The sequence below is a fragment of the Megascapheus bottae genome, chromosome 4 (assembly GCF_031878675.1).
Source record: "Megascapheus bottae isolate mThoBot1 chromosome 4, mThoBot2.hap1, whole genome shotgun sequence".
Lineage (NCBI taxonomy): Eukaryota > Metazoa > Chordata > Mammalia > Rodentia > Geomyidae > Megascapheus > Megascapheus bottae.
Genome location: NC_143512.1, coordinates 46,253,070 through 46,273,243, shown reverse-complemented (window position 1 = coordinate 46,273,243; position 20,174 = coordinate 46,253,070). Strand labels below are relative to the sequence as shown.

The 20,174-nt window shown below is 40.2% G+C and overlaps 1 protein-coding gene across 1 annotated transcript in view; it reads right to left on the bottom strand.

Moving 5' to 3' along the window:
- Arhgef28 (Rho guanine nucleotide exchange factor 28) overlaps window positions 1–20,174 on the bottom strand; it is a 265,542-nt gene that overhangs the window by 145,450 nt on the left and 99,918 nt on the right. Inside the window, exons 3-7 of the mRNA XM_090331824.1 lie at window positions 19,373–19,520; window positions 15,684–15,977; window positions 6,065–6,248; window positions 2,918–3,098; window positions 1,506–1,575 (exon numbers count right to left, since the gene is read on the bottom strand). Of these exons, the coding sequence (XP_090187950.1) occupies window positions 1,506–1,575; window positions 2,918–3,098; window positions 6,065–6,248; window positions 15,684–15,977; window positions 19,373–19,520 (877 nt within the window). The remainder of the gene's footprint in view (window positions 1–1,505; window positions 1,576–2,917; window positions 3,099–6,064; window positions 6,249–15,683; window positions 15,978–19,372; window positions 19,521–20,174) is intronic.

The following is a 20,174-nucleotide window of genomic DNA, read 5'->3' as shown; positions in this document are numbered from 1 at the left end:
CCTCAGGTACACTCCTCCTTGTCTTCCTTTCCCCAACCCGCACCAAAAAGAGGGAGAAGACAGGGAGGGAGCAAAAGAAAGTAACTGGTAGCAAGATATTTACAATTCAACACAGAAAGCAATTTCCCTAATGACACAGAAGATGCAATAATGTGGTTAGATTGTTGCAACTCTTTAAGGGAGGTAAATCTGAATCCATTCCAGACATTAAAAAAAAAAAAACAGGAATTTACAAACACAGTGGTAAGAGTGCTTTCTAGAATAAAAAGAGGTTTATTTCTAGACTTAGTAAACAGATCAGACTTGTTAGGGAAAAGGAGCAGGTGTGAATTGCTGCAAAGACTGCATGCCTAGATAAAGTGCCAATTGCAAAAATAATAATAATAATGATAAGGACTAATGATACCTCTGCTAGTCAGCTGGGTTCTGTGGGAAAAGGTGGTGCATCTCCTCAGGAATATCTCTGTGTGAACTTTCACCATGATCAAAACTGTGCATTCAGCGTTGGAGTCAGCTATATTTGACTTTCTGGTAATCCCACAAGCAACCAGTATTCTCAAATTCTAAATGCCAGGAGGACTGCCCACAAACTCTACTTCATGATTGCTCTCTCCCTCCCACTGCCTCCTTCTTAACTCCGTTTCTTCTATCTGTGTGATTTGGAACTATAGATTGAACTCAGGCCCTTATATTTGCTAGATTAGTACTCAAGCCACAAAGCCAGTCCTTTTGAGTTTAGTTTCTCTTTCAGATAAATCTCATGTTTTTGCCTGGATTGGTTTCAGATTTCAGTTCTCCTCCCTCCACCTTCCCAAGTAACTTGGACTACAAGTATACAACAAATAACTTCCTAACTTCTTTTTCTCTGGTCCTGAAGCTTGAACTCTGGGTGTAGGAACAAATTGTTCCTCAGCATTTGTGCTCAAGGCCAGTGCTCTACCATTTGAACTACAACTTCACTTCTGACTTTTTGTGGTTAATAAGAATCTTAAGGTGTTTTTTTGTCTGACCTGGATTTGAACCACAATCCTCAGATCTCAGCCTCCTGAGATCTGGTATTACAGGTATAAGCCACTGGTGTCCAGCTATCTTCATAACTTCTGAAGCACCTCCTTAAAACTCTATTCACCCCTGAATAGAAAAAGAGCTTTACACTATTGAATGAGCAGCAAAAGAATAACAGGACAGAAGGATGGAATGAATGAACAAATAAACTAGAATAAGGAGAACAATCTGTGTGTATTAGACAAATGATCAGAAGATTAGAAAAAGTCAGGTCCTGGCCAAGACCCAGAACATGTCACTAAGTAAATGCTACTTGAGTGAAAAGGGGAAACAAAAAATAGTGTTTGATGCTGTCACAACACTTAAGGGCTTTATTGGCCCCATAACCCTGTATCTTGCCTCTGAGCTTCTAGCTCCTGTTTTGCTTCACTATGTGCTGTGACATACTGACTGATTAGTGTTACATGTTCTTGGTTTCCAGAGTGTGGAAGCATTCTTACCTTCTTCAGTTTCTGAAGTTCCTGAGGGCATAGTTGGTCGTTCCTCTAGCTGGACTTCTTGCTCAAGAGCCTAAAAAAGGGAGATCAATCAAAGACCATTTGAGGCTTCCAATATGCAAGAAACACAATACACACACACACACACACACACACACACACACACACACACAATCAAGAATGTCACAGCTAAGAAAGTTGGTTAGGAAGGGGGTAGATAAAAAAAAATGAAAATGCTAAGAAAATGCATAGGCTAGTGCCCCCAGAATGACAAGGAAAGTAGTCAGGAAAAACCCAGAAGCAGAAAACCAGACTGGCCCTGCCACAAAGACTTGGGTTCTCTTCAGGTCACAATCAGAAGATTCTCAGAGATGTGATTGATGAATCAGAAAGAGAACAGAAATTCCTAAGACCTGAAGATTAAGCAATACTGGGGATTGAACTCAGGGCCTCTTTCACTTGAGCTATAATGCCCCCAAGAACTTTCTTTTCTTCTGTTTTTGTGATAGGCTCTCTCTAACTTTGCTGACCCTCCTGCCTCAGCCTCACAAGTGACAGGTGACAGATGATAGATAGGTGTCACCACACCCAGTTAGGTTCTAGTATCTTCAAATAACAAATCTCCTGCAACAAAATCCTCATTTTTACTTACTATATATAATGCAGTTCTAGAAAATAAAAATAAAATCCACCGGGTGTGGTGGTTCATGCTACCTACTCAAGAGGCTGAGATTTGAGGATCCCAGTTCAAAGCAAGCCCAGGCACAAGAGACCGTGAGACTCTTATCTCCAATTAACCACTGGAAAACCAGAAATGAGGCTGTGGCTCCAGGGGTAGGGCGGTAGCCTTGAGCTAAAGAACTCAGGGACAGCACCCAGGCCCAGAGTTCAAGCCCATGACCGACTGTCTCTATAGGAGCACCTAATATGTGTGCTCGCTCTCTCTCTCTCTCTCTCTCTCTCTCTCTCTCTCTCTCTCTCTCTCTCTCTCTCTCTCTCTCTCTCTCTCTCTGGACATGAGATCCTCATGTAATTTTATAATAATTAGGGAGACAGAGCAGGTCCATACTGAAAGGTATCCAGAGGACCTGAGGCTAGAATAGTGACCACATACCCCACATTTGCTTGGGGTCAGTATTGACAGGAAATGGGCCAAGCCTATGAGGGGAAAAAAAGCATCAAGATGCTGGCTTCTCATTACAAAACACTGCTCCTGCTGCCAAAATACATCATAATCTTCATGGATCTAACACAATTTGTAATTCCATGTTCTCCAAGCTTTCATTAGGAAGAAAAGAAGTGCAACCTTTCTCCTACAAGTAAATAACTAAATAAATAAACAACTCTCCAAATTGATGCTTTCCTTCTCTAAAGGAGCGATGCATTACTGTATGCTGGAATAACTGGGCACCAACCTTGACAAGAGAGGTTTTGTCCCAAAAGTGTTTCCGGAAGAGTTTAATATCTGTCTCCAGCAAATGCTCTGCTGTGTGGTTCAGGGTGAGAGTGAGTGTTTGTGACGAGTGGATAAACTGCAGGGATGCATCATCACTGAGCCACACCCGGGAGAAGCCTGGGGAACATCCATCCTGAAAACTAAAACCACACAAGTCAAAATCCACACACAGCTTCCCAGACACCAACCCCCACAACTCCTCCGCTGTTACAAACCAGCTGACAAAATGGTCCCTTGAAAGTCACCTATGTGCTACAAACACATGAGAGATTGTAAACAGATCCTAGTAACACCAGTTTTCCCCTGCTAGAGGACATTATCTACGTACTTTAAAAGCTTATCGAAATAATGAAGCAGTACTGACTTTTAAATACGTAAATTTACCTCCATATTTTATTCTCCTTTTAACCCAAACAGACACCTCTCTCTTTGATGGGGCAAATGCAGAACAAATTAGCTAGCTGCCAAGAGTTTATTGGGTGATTGCAGTGGAAAACAGACATGCTCTCCAGGGAGCCTTGTAGGACTGAGATGTTACAAACAAGTGAGAGATTCATAACACACTGGCACCACTGTTACAAATCGCTTTCTCATGCAAATTAAAATGTGCATAAATTTGATTATGTGAACTTCCTGGATATACTCATTAAGAAAGCAATGAAATTCACAAACTAGATTTTTGAATATACGCTTCTTTTCTTGCCTTAGCTATGATTGCCTATCTATTAGCTATGTGCAATCTTCCGGGTTGGCATCATGATATGCTGCACAGTTTATGAGACTCTGAAAAGCAACAGTAAGAATTCCTCAGGAGAAAAGGGTGGATGTCTAGGGTGCTGTCACACCCCAACAGATCGTTGTCTGAGTTCCCTGCTTCACAGAACCAGCGAAGTGCCTCTTCTCTCTTTTACATGACCTCGCTTGGTTAATGACTGTTTGCTCCCCAGGCAGGCTGCAACTTATACTGGTTTGACTAGGAATGTGTCAGCTTTATAATGGTGCTGAAACTAGAAGAATTCTTTGGAAGTAATACTACAAGGTTTAAAGTTTTATATTTTCTAGGCTAGCAACTCATGATAGTGAACACTTGATACTGGTGAAAGGCAATGAGCCATATCCCTAGTCAGTCATGAATCACAAAGGTAAACAAGTCCCTACTGTGGCCTTGTATTACTAAGCTTTAGTACTTGGTAAGGTAGGTGTATTGAAGTCATTTTCAGCTTAGGATATTTTCAACTTATACTAGGCTCATGAGGACATCACCATTATGAGCCAAGGAGCATCTGTACTTTCATTGAAATATGTATTATCCCCACTACTTAGAACGATAAAGGGTACTTTTGTTCTCTAAGACTCAGAGAGCATCCTTGAACTTATCATACTAATCACCGACACGAACAGTACAAAAGCACAAAAGTCCATTAGACTCTTATCTTCAATTAACCACCAGAAAACCGGAAGTGGCGCTGTGGCTCAAGTGGTAGAGCATTAGCCTTAAGCTGAAGAGCACAGGGACAGCACCCAGGCCCAGAATTCAAGCCCTACAACTGAAAAAAAGAAAAATATTGTCCCTAGGCCAACAAAAAACTGCAAAGACGAATGAGCTAAGAGGCCAAACCGTAAGACCATTATCACGCATTTATGATAATAGAAGAGGCATTGTATGAACCAAACTCAATTCACAGCCTACTTTTAATACTATCCATGAGTGGATTTCTTAAACATGTAAACTGCCAAAACATAATGTCATCTGCTGTTGACCACAAAAAAGAGATACAAAGCCCATGAAGAACTTCACCTCCAAGACCTCAATGGAACACTGAATCATTCACAATGACTAAGGTAAAGGACACATTCTTCCTTTATTTTCTTTAAGCAAAGAAAATAGTGTTATTAAATCAAAGAAAAGGGAAATTCTCTTTTCACAGGCTTGCTTCTTGGTTTATGGTCATTTGATCAGATGAGAAAAAAAATTGAGTAAGCACTAATTCCTACTATTTTACTGCTAATTAATTGGATCAAATTTATTACATTGAGTTCCATGAGCCAAATTTTAAAAATTACTCTATCATGGAAGATACATCATAAAACAATGCCCCAATAATAGTTAACATTTATGTAATACTTTAGTTTTTAATATATTTTTCCATTTATATTTAGTAATTTATTACACAGTAGCATGAGAAAATCACTATATATGAGTCTTTCTTTTATAGGTTAAGAATAATGACCAATCTGAATCACTGTAGTAGCCAATAAGATATTCATTAGTTATTGAAAGTGTTGATATCATCAACCCACATATCATCCTTGTTGATACCATCATTCCTTACATTATTTTTACTAAACCCTAAGGACCATCCTATTGGGTAAACAGTACCATAGAGTTTGTTAGTCATTGATTCAACTAAAATTTATATTATTTTCATGAAAATTGATGGGTCTGGCACCATATTAGGAAATAGTTCAAGGAGCAAAACAAAAATGGTCCCCAGATTTCAAATGACTTAGAAGGGAGACATATATGAAACAATGATCACATTGCAATTGATACTGTACATAACCAAAGGAATGGGTGCTGGTGGCTCATACCTTTAATCGTATCTACTCAGGAGGCTGAGATCTGAGGATCCCAGATCAAAGCCAGCCTGAGCAGCAAAGCTGGTGAGACTCATCACCAATTAACCAGAAAAAAACAGAAGTGGAGTGTGGTTCAAGTGGTAGAACACTAGCCTTGAGCACAAAGCTCAGGAACAGTATCCAGGCCCAAAGGTTGGGCCCTAGAACTGGCAAAAACAAAAACAAAAACAAAGACACGTGTAAGGAAGTGACATTTAAGCTGAAACCTGAAAGACAGTTAAGGGTTAGACTATTATATCACCACTTTTTTTCTTCATTACTTCACCTACAAAATCTTTTGAGATATTTTCTCCCTATTTCTTCCCTGAGATGCTAATACCAACTGCATAACTGTGCTGTATACATGAGAACTAATAGTAAAAATATAAACCAGTATGTGATTACGCTTTATTTCTATTTTTCCATAATGCTTGCCAAACTTTGTAGAAATCAGTGAATAAAGAAACTATAAAGCAACAGAACTCACTTTGTGATGTCTTCCACCAGCGTGGAATGTCCGCCATGTGAAGCTAAGTCTAATGGTGTGGTGCCTTCTTCATTGGGTAAAGCCAAGGCCTGTACTCCCCCAGGGAGGCACAAGAGGAATCTGGAAAGCTTGGCCAGGCCCCATCTCACAGCCAGGTGTAGAAGAGTCTCTCTGGGAAGAGACACTGAAGGAAAAGAAAAAATATATGGTATTAGTTCCCCCCCCATTCAAAGTTTCACACATTTTATCAGAGACAATGCATTTAGGCCTAATATGAATGTCAGAACTGTAAGAAACTAAAAACATCTAATTCAAGCGCCTTCCACTAAATGTAGAGCGGTCCAGGAATTTTACCCAAGGTCAGGGAGCCAAAAAAGTGCTAAAGCCAGGTCTGCTCATCCCAAATGCCATATTCTTTCCATCAGCTATGCTAAACATTGCCACCACCTGTCAGGAAATGTGCAAGAAGGTCACACAAGCTTGCTGCCCATATTACCATCATTCTACATTTCTGATGTCTTCATTAGCATAACTTTCTAGACATATCAGCTTCCTCTGTCCAGAAAACTCAAGACTGCATACTTCCTCAAACCTCCCCAGCAGTATTGGTCACCTGTTAGATCCATAAGATTATTTTATTATTATAAAATCACGCCAATGCTTTGCAACAAACGAGGCCTTGGCCTTTGTCAATGCCCTCGGACAGAGGACCTTCAATTGCTATGTCTTGGTTTCTTCTGTGGTGTTTGTGATGAGTTCTTAACTGTATTGTTGCATTGGCTGACAGAGTCTTAGAAGACTGTTTATTCCTAACACATAGCAGAGCACCCAGTAATACAGCCACAAAGTACTCATGGAATTGAACTAATTTGTTCTTCTGTATTCCTACAGAATGGCCCAGTGCCTAGAGCATAGCTGATCCACGGAAGACATTGAGTAAAATATGTAAAAGGAAAAACAAATGTGTCTATATTGAAAAGGCTCGGCTGGAACTAAACGTGGTAACATGTGCCTGTAGTTTTGGCATGCAACAGGCTGATGCTGGAGGAACGCAAGCCCAAGAATATGAGACCAGTCTGGCAGCGTAGCAAGACTCAATCTAAATACAAAATATTATAATAATTCCATAGGCTTTGGCAGACTTTAAAAAGAAGCCTCACCTTAATAACTGAACTTGAAAAATCCCAGTATGTATTATCTGCTACAATGAGAATGCAGTAGAAATCTGAGCCCTACACAAGTGCAGGGAAGTAGTGTCACTGAGCATGTTTGCAACCTGAGTCAGACAGGCCATATCACATGCATGCAAAGAAAGACTCAAGAAAGCAGGCCTTGCCTTTTACCCTGTGGTGTCCAGAGTGCTAGTACAGTGGCTTCCACATGGTATGCCTTCTGTATGCATATTAGTTGAATGAATAAGTGAGTGAATGCCCAACAATTCTTTCCCAGGGATCACCTATGAACACTGGCAGCCTGTGTTAGAGGTTAAGTATCAGCAGGGGATCTCAGACAGGGTGACTACAGTTGAAGACTACAAGCATGTATGAAAATTATACACAGAGGCCTGGTGAAAGAAGGATTGGTGAGGCAGTGTGATGAAGAGGTAAGTTTGGTCAGGATATGTTGTACACATGTATAGAAATGTCACAAATCCCCCAAGTACAACTAACATATGCTAATAAAAATCTTTTTTAAAGTTAGACATTAGTGTTTAGCTGCGCTACTCTAGGAAGCAATCTATCATCCTTAGTCTGTGTCTAACATCTCTAGAGTAAAATATGAGAAGAGAAACTGTAAACTATATACTCAGACACATACCAAGACATCAAAGCAAAAGTGTCTGCCTCCCCATACAAATGTGCTATCCATGTGGCCACAATTATACAATTCTGTTACCTTCATTAGCATAACTTCACTCTACCCTGGGACTTTTGTCCAGGCAGGTGATTGGTGGTTCATCTCATGAATTTCCCTTAAGACACGGAAAGCCTTCAGTAGGAACCATCAACAGACAATATATAAAAGGCCTCAATACAATTCTGAGTTATAGCATGATCCTCACTAAGCCTAACCAGGCTCTTCTCCCCACCTGCCTTTACCAACTAAAGCCACCACTGCTGCCAGCCTCAGATAAAGGGTCATTAGCCAACCAAACGTCAAATTCTCAATGAATTCCAATCTTGTCCCCACTAGGATGGAATTTCTAAGTCACCAATCCCCAATCTGAATTGATGTGAAATAGGTGGTTGTACACACTGCAATTTTCTTCCAAGAAAATCAAATGGGGTGGTGGGTTTCTACACTCTTTGTGTTCCCTTTAATTATAAAGCACTGGTAAAGGCAAACATAAGCTCTGCAATTTAGATGGTGCTTCCAACTGTACTGCTGAATGTCCTCAACAACAAAACTGGGGTACCATAGGCTGTGTTCAACTGACCAACAGAGGGAGTGCAGGAGGTGCTGTTTCCTCTACCAGTAGCACTTTCCAGACCTATCCTATTAGTCTCAGTTCCCTGAGAGCATAATCATTCAGACACTGTTAAGTGCTTAACAAACTATGCCATTCAATAAACCACTCCTATTATAGCCCAACAAAAGCCCAGACAAAGAAGGAAGTTCAACCTCAAGTTTAAGTTCTCCTCTCTCCACAGAGCATCAGCCTCATGGCCTAGCAAGCAAGGAGTATTCAAGAAGATACAGAGTATCTAAGGAGTAGCCAATCCTGTCTTGACTTAATTGTGATAAAGATTTGTGTTCAAAAAAAAAAAAAAGAGGGGCTGGGAGTTTGGCCTAGTGGTAGAGTGCTTGCCTAGCATGCACGAAGACCTGGGTTCAATTCTTCGGTACTATATATACATAGAAAAAGCCAGAAATGGTGCTGTGGCTCAAGTGGTAGAGCTCTAGCCTTGAGAAAGCCCAAGGACAATGCTCAGGCCCTGAGTTCAAGGCCCAGGACTAATAAAAAAAAATGAACACTAAAGAGAATTCCAGACAATCTGAGAGCCACAGCAGGGAGAAAACTGGCAGTCCGATGGTTATTAAAGGAAAGTGGAACAGGAGTGCAGATCAAGTAGTAGAGCACTCGCCTAGCAAACAGTGCCACAAAAAGCAACCAAAAATTTATTTTATTACATTTTGTGTTTCTTGTCAGTCTATATTTAGAACCATTATACTGAAATACCATTCAATTCGTAGAAAATCCAAGTTGAAGGAATGAAAAATGAATTTGTCAGTGTAAATTGATTTATAACAAATGTATTGCTCTGCATGAGAGAGGGAGAGATGTACACAGAAGACTAGAAGATCTCTGACCAGTTTTCTGGCTGGGCTTGAGGTGAGACTACCATCATAGATTTCAGAATGACACTGGCAAAACATGGTGAATACACACATTTTCTGCTTGTCAATAATACAGTGAAACCGCAATATATTTTCATTTGTTTCCTAAACCATACAGGGCCTCTAGAGGGTTAACAGTGAGGACATCTGAAAAAAGCTTATCTGTGGTGTGGGGGCATACCAGAAAATTGATGGGTACGCAGTAGGCCATTGACAAGTATCTACTGAATGTTGTACTGTAGTCTTGTAGAAATATTTCTACAAGAGAGAAAGATGGATTGTGTGGGCCAGAAAAGAGGTCTGGCATAATTGTGATTTAAAATCCCTAATGAGCGGCCGTCGGCTGCCCAAGGCACAGGATTGCAGCAGATTTGTCTTGATAGATGCAATTAGAATGTGACCCAGGCTGACAGCTAGCTCTCTTCGATCATGTTCTTACATTATAACCAGAGGAAAAAATTGCTTTCCAACAAGCCACCTATTTACTGCATGTTTATTATAATTTTTATATTTAAAAGATCAGACAAAATCATTCAACTGTTAAATTCCCAAAAACTGGAGCCTTATTTATCTCATGCATTATTTACTCTGTATGTGTATGTGTGTGTGTGTGTGTGTGTGTGTGCATGTGCCAGTACTAGAGCTTAATCCTAGGGCCTGGTCTGTGTCCATTAGCCTTCTCCCTCAAGGCTAGCACTTTAAAATTTGAACCACAGCTTTACTTCTGATTTTCTGACTTTTTGCTGAGTGACTGGAGAATAAGTGACTTGCTGCTTTACAACATGGGTTGGCTTTAAACCATGACCCTCAGATCTAGCCTCAAGAGTAACTAGGATTACAGGTGTGAGCCACCAGTACTCAGATTGTGACTAGATTTTATGCTGACAGACACTTCTCAGACTTGTCCTTACTGTATACATGCTATAACTCATAAATCAATTTTGTAATTTCTGGATTCAGATTTAAATCTATTGTCGTGCTATTTTCAATTTCTTAAACAATCTTAATCTGATCTTCAGAATAAATAATTAAGTACTTAATTCTCAAAGCTATCACCACTAAGTCCTCTTTAGGAACAGCTCCTCAACCAATCAAATATCCATAGACTAAGAAGCCAGCTCCCTAATTAAACACATGAGTTCTGTGAGTTGTTTCATTAAGCTCTAGAGTTGAAGCTGAAGAAAAGTTGCAAATACTCAACTGGCTGAAACTTGAGTTTTCTGCTGTGCATAAAATGACTTATAAAAACCAAACAGAGTTAAACTTTAAACTTTATAGAATAATCTAACAGATGAAACTTGGTTTGCTTAAAGCTTTTAATCTTCTCCAATGCATGGGTCGGGAATGTAGCCTAGTGGTGGAGTGCTTGCCTCTCATGCACATGAAGCCCAGGATTTGATTCCTCAATACCACATACACAGAAAAAGTTGGAAATGGTGCTGTGGCTCAAGTGGCAGAGCACTAGCTTTGAACAAAAAGAGTCCAAGAACATTGCCAAGGCCCTGAGTTCAAACCCAGGACTGGTTAAAAAAAAAACAGATATACAAAAATATTTTCCCATGCAGATTTAATCACTGATGTCACCTTTGCAAAGTCATGTCCTGTCATGGGTTTTGGTTAGTACAACAAAGAAGGAACAAAGGAACAGAAGAAAAGATGTGCCTGTAAAGAGATCGCTGATCACAAAAACTCCACAATGAAACGAATTGCACCCTAATATAAGGATCCAATTTATTTTCTAAGTAAGTAATTTACTGTATAAAGTAAAATTTTGAAGCATTTGATTCACTACATATGAGTTTGTAAATATAAATATGTGTGAAAATAATCTGTCTATGACTTGAAAAGAAAGAAATGGACTTTTTTTCAACAACAGTCTTCAAAAAAATCCCACAATGAGCTGCAGTTCTCCCTGGGCTGAAAGAAAAGTTTCTGTGGTCCTCAGTATAAAAAAGGCTGTTTATGACAAACCCACAGCTAGCATTATACTTAATGGTGAAAAGCTAAAGCCATTCTCTCTAAAATCAGGAACAAGACAGGATGCTCACTCTCTCCACTCCTCTTTAACATAGTATTAGAATTCCTAGTCAGAGCAATAGGGCAAGAAGCAAGCATAAAGGGGATCCAAATAGGGAAAGAGGAAGTGAAACTTTCCCTCTTTGCAGATGACATGATTCTGTATTTAAAGAACCCTGGAGACTCTACTTCCAAGTTGCTTGAACTGACTCAAAACTTTGGCAAGGTAGCAGGGTATAAAATTAACCCTCAAAAATCAATTGCCTTCCTATATGCCAACAATGAGAGGATCGAGGCAACAATCAGGAAAGCAACTCCTTTTGCAATAGCCTCAAAGAAAATAAAGTACCTAGGAATTAACTTAACTAAGAATGTAAAGGACCTTTTTGATGAAAAACTTAAAACCCTGAAAAAAGAAATTAAAGAACTGAGGAAATGGAAAAACCTCCCATGCTCCTGGATTGGAAGAATTAACATCGTGAAAATGGCAATCTTACCAAGGGCAATCTACAAATTCAATGCAATACCCATCAATATCCCAATGTCATTCTTTAAAGAAAAAGAAGAAGCAATCCAAAATTTCATATGGAATAATAAAAGACCCGTATAGCAAAAACAATTCTTAGCAGAAAAAACAGCACAGGGGGAATTTCAATACCAAACTTTAGACTATTACAGAGCTATAGTAACCAAAACAGCCTGGTAAGGGCACAAGAACAGGCCTGAGGAACAATGGAATAGAACTGAAGACCTAGATATCAATAGTAAAGATATGGAACCAACCCAGATGTCCCTCAGTTGATGAGTGGATCAACAAGATATGGTATTTATACACAATGGAATTCTATGCTGCCATCAGAAAGAATGACATTGCCCCATTTGTAAGGAAATGGAAAGACTTAGAAAAAAGCATATTAAGTGAAGTAAGCCAGACTCAAAGGAACATAGGTTCAATGGTTTCCCTCATTTGCCATAACCAGTAGAAACCTTGGGCTCTCCTAGCAGAGGTTTACAATAGAATAAAACCTAGATACATAGGCCATATAGTATGATGCTAAATAAAAGGACCTCCAGGATATAGAAACAAAAGCCATATAATGAGTGATTGTTGTCCTTAATGTACTATGTTATGTCCCTTGGTTATCTCATATTGTTACAAAAATATATATGTTTATTTGGTTGTTTGAAATAGGATAGGGAAGGGGGGAAAACAAGATGAGGGATGAGGGTGGGGGGAGGGAAATGGGGACCAAAGCATGAGAAAGAGTATCAATGATTGTGAAGTAATGCACCTTCTATCTGGTGAATATAATGTAACCCTTCTATTAATTACAATAAATAATATATGTAAAGAACTAAGATGAATGGGAAAAAATTATAAATGTTCAAGGAAATAGATGTTTAATAGGTGTTAATAGATGTTTAAACACTATATGCCAACATATGGCAAAATGTTGTATGTTATACTTATATATGTGTGTTTTATAGTTGTCTGTATCAATTAAAAATAAATTTAAAATGGGTGCATGTCTGTGATCCCATCCCTCACTAGGCTGAGGATGGGAGGAACATGGGTTCAAGCCAGCCTGGACTACAGAGTGAAACTTGGTCTCAAAAATGTTGATACATATGGGGCCAGGAGTTTGGCCTAGTGGTTGAGTGCTTGCCTAGCATGCACGAAGACCCGGGTTCGATTCCTCAGTACCACATACATAGAAAAAAGTCAGAAGTGGTGCTGAGGCTCAAGTGGTAGAGCTCTAGCCTTGAGAAAGTCCAAGGACAGTGCTCAGGCCCTGAGCTCAAGCCCAGGACTGGCAAAAAAAAAATGTTGACACACTTTAAATGTATTTTTAAAAAGAAGAATTACTAAGAAAGAAACTCTTTTTCCACTAATGCTACTACCACTAATATAATATAAACTTGTGCCATTACTATAAGACAATGAAAACATACTAACAAACATGTACTAGCAAAGGATGAGTTCGCATGTAAGAGATTCTGAATAGTTCAGATTATAACTCTCCTAAATTAAGAGGTAAGTACAAAAAGAACAAATTCAAATAGTCCAAAATTATCAGTACTCTACCAAACAGCTTAAATGCAACCACTAAGGTGTACATGTGCACTGTGCAACCCAACATAGCCTGGTTGGTCTGAGGCATCTCCATAAGTCTTTCCCCAAGTGAGGGCTGGAGAGGTGGATGAGGAAATATAAACACATTGTGAACTGAATCTAATCTCCTGATATAGCCATAAATCCTAGGGTGAAATTTGGCTTGAAACATGGTTGTTAACCATATTCCTTGTCATTAATGTTGTAGAGAAATTGTAACACAAATTATATCAACACATAACAGGTGCTATTTATCACATAACATACATCATATGTACACACACAGGAGCTATGTATGTATCCTCAGGTTGGTTGCCATAGTGGTACTTAAAGGTCTATCTCTCCCATATCCATTGGCTAAGTCCTCAGAGATAATGATGATCAGAATATACCTTACACATATCACATAGCAAAGAACAACCCACAGACTCAACTGTGGCTCAAGTGCTGGACAGTACCTCTGACTTCTCTAGCCAAGGTTTTAATCAAATAAGAACATTCCCAATAACCTAGAGGAGTTTTAGTATAATTCTGGTTAAATTAAATCAAATATACTCTTTCATTGTGGTTAATGACTCTATAATTGTATTTAGAAAGATATATACTTTCTACCTACAGTAGTGCATTTAATCTTATCCATGATCAAATTTAAGCCAATTATAAGTCATAACCAGAATTTATAAGGAAGTAAATCTCATCCAGCCACAAAGCTAAGGCCATGAGAACAACATAGAAAACATACTGTGTTCGGTAAAAACAACAGCCGTATTTTATATAAGACTGTGTAAGCTGTTCTCATAAGAAGCACATGTTGAACAGTCTAGCTTCATGCCTCACATGGGTCTAGTGTAGCATGTAAAGTTCCATTCACACACATACACACAAACATCCCAAATGGTTAGTATTAAAGGTTCGGTCTGCCTTTAGCAACTCCAAAAGTCAGTGAGAATATAATACAAAGAAATTGCAAATGTCTAAGGAAATAGAAATGCTAATTACTCTGACTTGACAGTTATGATTAGTATGTATGTACAGAATTACCATTACCCCATAAATAAATGCAATTATGTGTCGATTAGTGTGTGTGTGTGTGTGTGTGTGTGTGTGTGTGTGTGTGTGTGTGTGTGTGTGTGTGTTGGGCCCAGGGTCTAGACACTGTGTCTGAGCTCTTTTGCTCAAGGTTAGCAAAAATGGATCTACCACTTGAGCCACAGTTCCACTTTTGGCTTTTTTTTTGGGGGGGGGGAGAGCAGTTCATTGAAGATAAGAGTCCCATAGACTTTCCTGCATAGGCTGCCTCCTGACTACCTAGATTAGAGACATGAGCCACCAGTGCCCAGCTGTAAACTCATTTTTTTTTTAAAAAGACAAATACAAATGTTCTTGGTAACACTGACATTTTTAACAATGCTAGTTCATTGGTTACATTTTTCCCATAGCCACATTCACATTTCTTTTAAAAGAAGAAGAAAGAAGAGAGAGGGGGTGGGAAGAGGGAAAGGGGGACAAAAACATGAGGAGGGATATCAATGTTCTAGAAGTACCTACTACCTGATGAATGTAATTGTAACCCCTCTATAAATTTCCCCGACAATAAAATACAATTGGAGGAGGAGAAGGAGGAGGAGGAGGAGGAGGAGGAGGAGGAGGAGGAGGAGGAGGAGGAGGAGGAGGAGGAAGAAGAGGCGGAGGAGGAGGAAGAGGAGGAAAAGAGAAAAGGAAAGACAGACCAGAAGAAAGAAAGAAAGAAAGAAAGAAAGAAAGAAAGAAAGAAAGAAAGAAAGAAAGAAAGAAAGAGAAAGAAAAGGAAGTAGCCAGGGGAAGAAGAGTCAAAACTTCCAGCTCAAAAGCCCATCATACAGAAGCAGCACTGGCCAGGAATTTGGTCTAGTGGTAGAGTGCTTGCCTAGCATTCACTCAGTACCACACACATAGAAAAAACTGGAAATTGTGCTGTGGCTCAAGTGGTAGAGCTCTAGCCTTGAGAAAGCTCAAGGACAGTGCCCAGGTCCTGAGTTCAAGGAAAACATCCAAATAGAGCAAGGCACAGACAGAAGGGGGTGGGGCAGGAAAACCCACCCAGAGAAGCAGACAACAAATTGTCTGAACTGACATTCAGAGCATGGATAGAGTTTTTTCATGCAGACCCACCTTCTAATGAAGAATTTCCCAGGACAGTCCACCCCCGAGGCAGCTCCATTTGAGTCAGAGCCAGCACGAGCTCCTCATCCAAGGCAGGCAGTGCTCCCACAGACAGAGCAAATGGGGTGAGTAGGGTCTGGTGGCTAGAGGCTGTGAGACGGTCTGCCTGGGTAACCAGCAAACGAGCCAGCCTGCAGGCCATATTGTCTATGTAGGTCACGGAGCCGGAGTCCATGGTCACCGGAGAGTAACCTTCAGAGCAGAGGCACACAGACACCATCACTCTCTCCTGAAGCTGGTGGCCTGGACAAGAGAGTGAACAGGTCAGCCCACGTCTGTAGAGAGTATAGCATGGTGATCTCCAAGCTAGCTCTGCCAACCCCTGGGGTGGACAGCACTCTCCCAGATTATAGGATGGTAAAAGAGCCCACCATTCCAGTCAAACTGCCTTGCCTTTGGACCAAGTGAAAGATGATACCATCTTTGAGTATCTCCCAAGTTTTAAACAATCCTCAGCAAGTCCAGAGCCATCAGTGTCTTATTCTCTTCTTATCACAAGGCACTTATTTGCCATATCCTCACATTTTACTTCTCTCCCACTCCTAGATTCCACTCTGTCATGTTTTTAAGAAATCTGTCATCTATTTAATTTCATATTTAGTTAGTAGATACTGAAATAAGTGTTGAAATATTTTCTTCCAGAATTAAAAATACTGCTCCAGGTCCACTCTGTCATTTTGTTGTTGTTGGTCATAGATCTTGCACTCTGGACCTAGGTGCTGTCCCTGGGCTCTTCAGCTAGCATTCTACCACTTTGAGCTACTTCTGGTTTTCTAGTAGTTAATTGAAGATCAGTGTTTCACAGACTTTTGTGGCTGGGCTGGCTCTGAACTGCAGTTCTCAAATCTCAGCCTCCTGAGTAGCTAGATTACAGCTGTGAGCCACTGGTGCCCAGCTACTCTCTCATTTTAAAGACCTTGGCTTTTTTTCTGTTCTATTTCCTTCTGAGTCATATATATCTTTCCATTTTTATTCAGGCAACAGTTTCATAAGACAGCATCAGAAAATTACTTTGAAAATGCGCTGGGCTGAGTAGAAGAGTACTAGACAGGATAAATACATATATATATTATATATACACATGCATAAGTTCATACACACACATATATATATACACATACAATTTTTATAACCATACTCAACAGAAATCCACATGTATGTTTCTCAGTGCCTTTGACACTCACCTGTCTGGCTCGTTGAGGTTCTTAGAGTCTCTATCTAGTATGGATGGTCACCTAATCCTGCTCCATTGTCCTTTTTAACTCCTCATCTTTGTTTCACTCTCCCATTCTGCTAACATTGTGGAACTTTTCTCCAGGAACACTGTTCTGCTGCTTTTGGCAGAAAGTAAAGGAACTGGTAGCACCAAACCACTGTGATTACGATATGATACTCACGGCTGGGTGGAGAAGCATTATTCAGCTACCACTGGCCCATGGCATTCTTGTATCCTCAAGAAAATGGTTAAGGGGTACAAGTGATTCCTGCATTGCCTCATCTACCAAAGTTTTTCCTCAAAGGCTATGCTGCCAGTTTCAAGGATACAGAACAAATCAAGTTTATTAACTAGTTAGTATCTACTGCTAGACACAAGTGGCTGACACATGTAGTCCTAGATTCTCAGTAGACTGAAAGCAGGAAGATCATAGTTCAAAGCCAGACTGGGAAGAAAGACCACAAGATTCTATCTCCAACAAAATGTGATAAAGCATCAGCTGTGAGGCAAGAAAGTCAAGTGAATGTGTGAGGCCCTGAATTCAAGCCTAGGAACAACACAAAGAAATGTAAAAAAAAAAAAAGGAGGGGTGAATTACTGCATCCCAATGCTGATGCTTCTAAAGAAATAATCAGAAGGTACCCTTCCTTACTGGACAGCACGTACCTACTCCCTATTATAGAAACCTCTGTGCACATTTCTATCAGTTACATGGTAAATCTGTCACCAGGAAAACCTAAGGTTCTGAAACAGAGACTGTCACAACATCTAGGGAACCTGTTCAAATGAAGGCAAAGACCCTTAGTGGCAACAGGACATGCACCAATCAGAAAGATGATTCTCCAACACACCAGAGGGAAAGAAGGCTGGTCCCTCCATGCAAGTGAAGGAAAAAAGAGAGTTGCTGTCACAAGAGGCACTTTATTTCCTGCTTTTATTTTTTTCCAGAAGTTTAGTAAAACAGAAAACTACAAAAATGAAAGGGAAAAAAGGACATGAATGGAAATGCTAGCGCAAGAGCACAAATATGCCAAAGGAGTTACATACTACTAATTAAGTTTGAGGTTTTCTCTGATAAGAATGAGGGTGACTGTGCCAGAGAAAGGGTACTTAAAATTGTCCACGAAGACAGAGCAGGGATGAACAGCATCTATACTTCCCTACGAATCTCAGCATACCTATGCTCTCCACATGTTTGTGCTGTACCAGTCGCAGTAGATACATGTGATACAAAAAGCACTTAGGAACCTGTTTCCTTAAAATGAAGCTGCAGGGAAAAAGCCAGGCTCAGTCTATAATCCTCGATACTCAGGAAGGGTGAGAATCACAGTTCAAACACAGGCAAGAAAGTCCATGAGACTCTTATCTTCAGTTGAGCACCAAAAACAGCAGAAGTTGAGCCATGGCTCACGTGGGTAGATTGCTAGCCTTGACCTACCTCAAGGGAAAGAGCCCAGGCCTTATGTTCAAGCTCCAGAGCCTGCACACTCACACAAAGGAAAACATTGAAAATCCCTGAGTGAAGAGGACCTGAGAGATCTATGGTGAAGAAAATGTAGCCAATCATCAGGAAAAAATATTAATAACATGAAATATATAATAACATGATATGTAATAATATAACTGCCCCTTGCCTTTCTTGCAAGTGGAAATGACATTTTAACTTCACCTTTGGATTAAAGCCTTAAATGCACAAGCCACAATCCAACAAAGAGAAATCAGCCATATCTGAGACCCTTCTCCTAACAACAGATCCACTGGATGTATTAAGTTGTCATCTGTTACCATAGTCCTTGAAGAAGATAACTGGTAGAATTATAGGTTTAAAAATGTAAGCACTTTGGTGGTGAGCAGAGAAGATGCTGGAGTTTGAGATCTAATAAGAAACAGTCGGGATGGACAGAACATATTGGCCATCAAAAAAAGCAAGGCTGTGGTAGGTGAGGTAGCCCTGGCATTGCCAGGCTGCCCACAGAGAATAAGGAAGGACAATGAAACCACCCTTTGTAGTACCAGTCTTCCATGAGCCAAACCTGGCAACAGGCCGCAGAAACAAAGAACGGACACTTAAAGTACAGGGCTTCCTCCAATTTGAGGGCGCCAGAAGCACACCTGATCTTGAGAACCAGGGTACCATCAGCAAGATGGACTTGCCTGGATTAAGTTAAGTTTCTGAACAGAGCTACAGATACAACTGAAGGACCCCAAATGTGAGCTAATGCCCTTCAAGTGTTCGTTCTAATGGTGCACCCACACACACATGAGCAACCACACACCCAGTGGCGCATACATGGTCACATATTCACACATGTAGGCAACCTTGGATCACTCTTCCTCTGGCTCTCTTCCTGGCTTATACCCCTGGAGGGAAGATGCTAGTAGACAGATAGATACCCATTACACAACAAAGAGGGCAGCTCACCTGGAATGCTGGACCGAAGGACATTATCCTCAATGCGCTCAGCAATCACAACATGCCTCTGATGAGATCCGTCATAAATGAAATAGAACTCAGCATCTTCAGGGAGATACACATTTTTGCCAAACTTGGCATAAACCGTCATCTGCCCCTGAAAAAATGAATAAGCGAGGGCATCGTTACACTTCCTAATCCTCTAAGAAACCACCATGAGAGGGCACAAGGTCAAAAACACTGTTGCAGTCACTGAATATGAATGAGCTCTCATGTGCCACAAATCTTCCTTCCAATGTGGCTGACCTCAGGGTTAGAAACTTCTGATACGTTTCATGTTGGTGTTGAAGCTGCCTGAAGTTCAGAACCACAGATTTTTGTTGTTGTTTACTAGATACTTCATTGTATCTTGTTTGAAATTCAGCCTGCCAAACCTCTTTACTTATATTGATTTCAATCTTATACCTGAAATACCACAATGATTATTTTGACCTTGTACTGGACCACACTGCAGATTTCAAATGTTGCCAAAGAAACAGGACTCCTGTTCTACATTTGCTACACCAGTTCTATTAGCTCTTTGACTTTTCTGAGGAAGTTCCAAATTCTTTCTCATCCAGCCACAGCCCTCACTTTCATTTAAAAGCTGTTGGCTGGCACAATGCCCCAAGAAGTACTCTGGTTCTGAGGTGAGAAGCTTTCCCGAATCACTAAGGCACACTATGGTGACAAATATCAAAAAAAAAAAAAAAAAAGAAAGAAAGAAAGAAAAGAAAAGAAACAAACAAACAAACAAACCAAGCACCAAGCT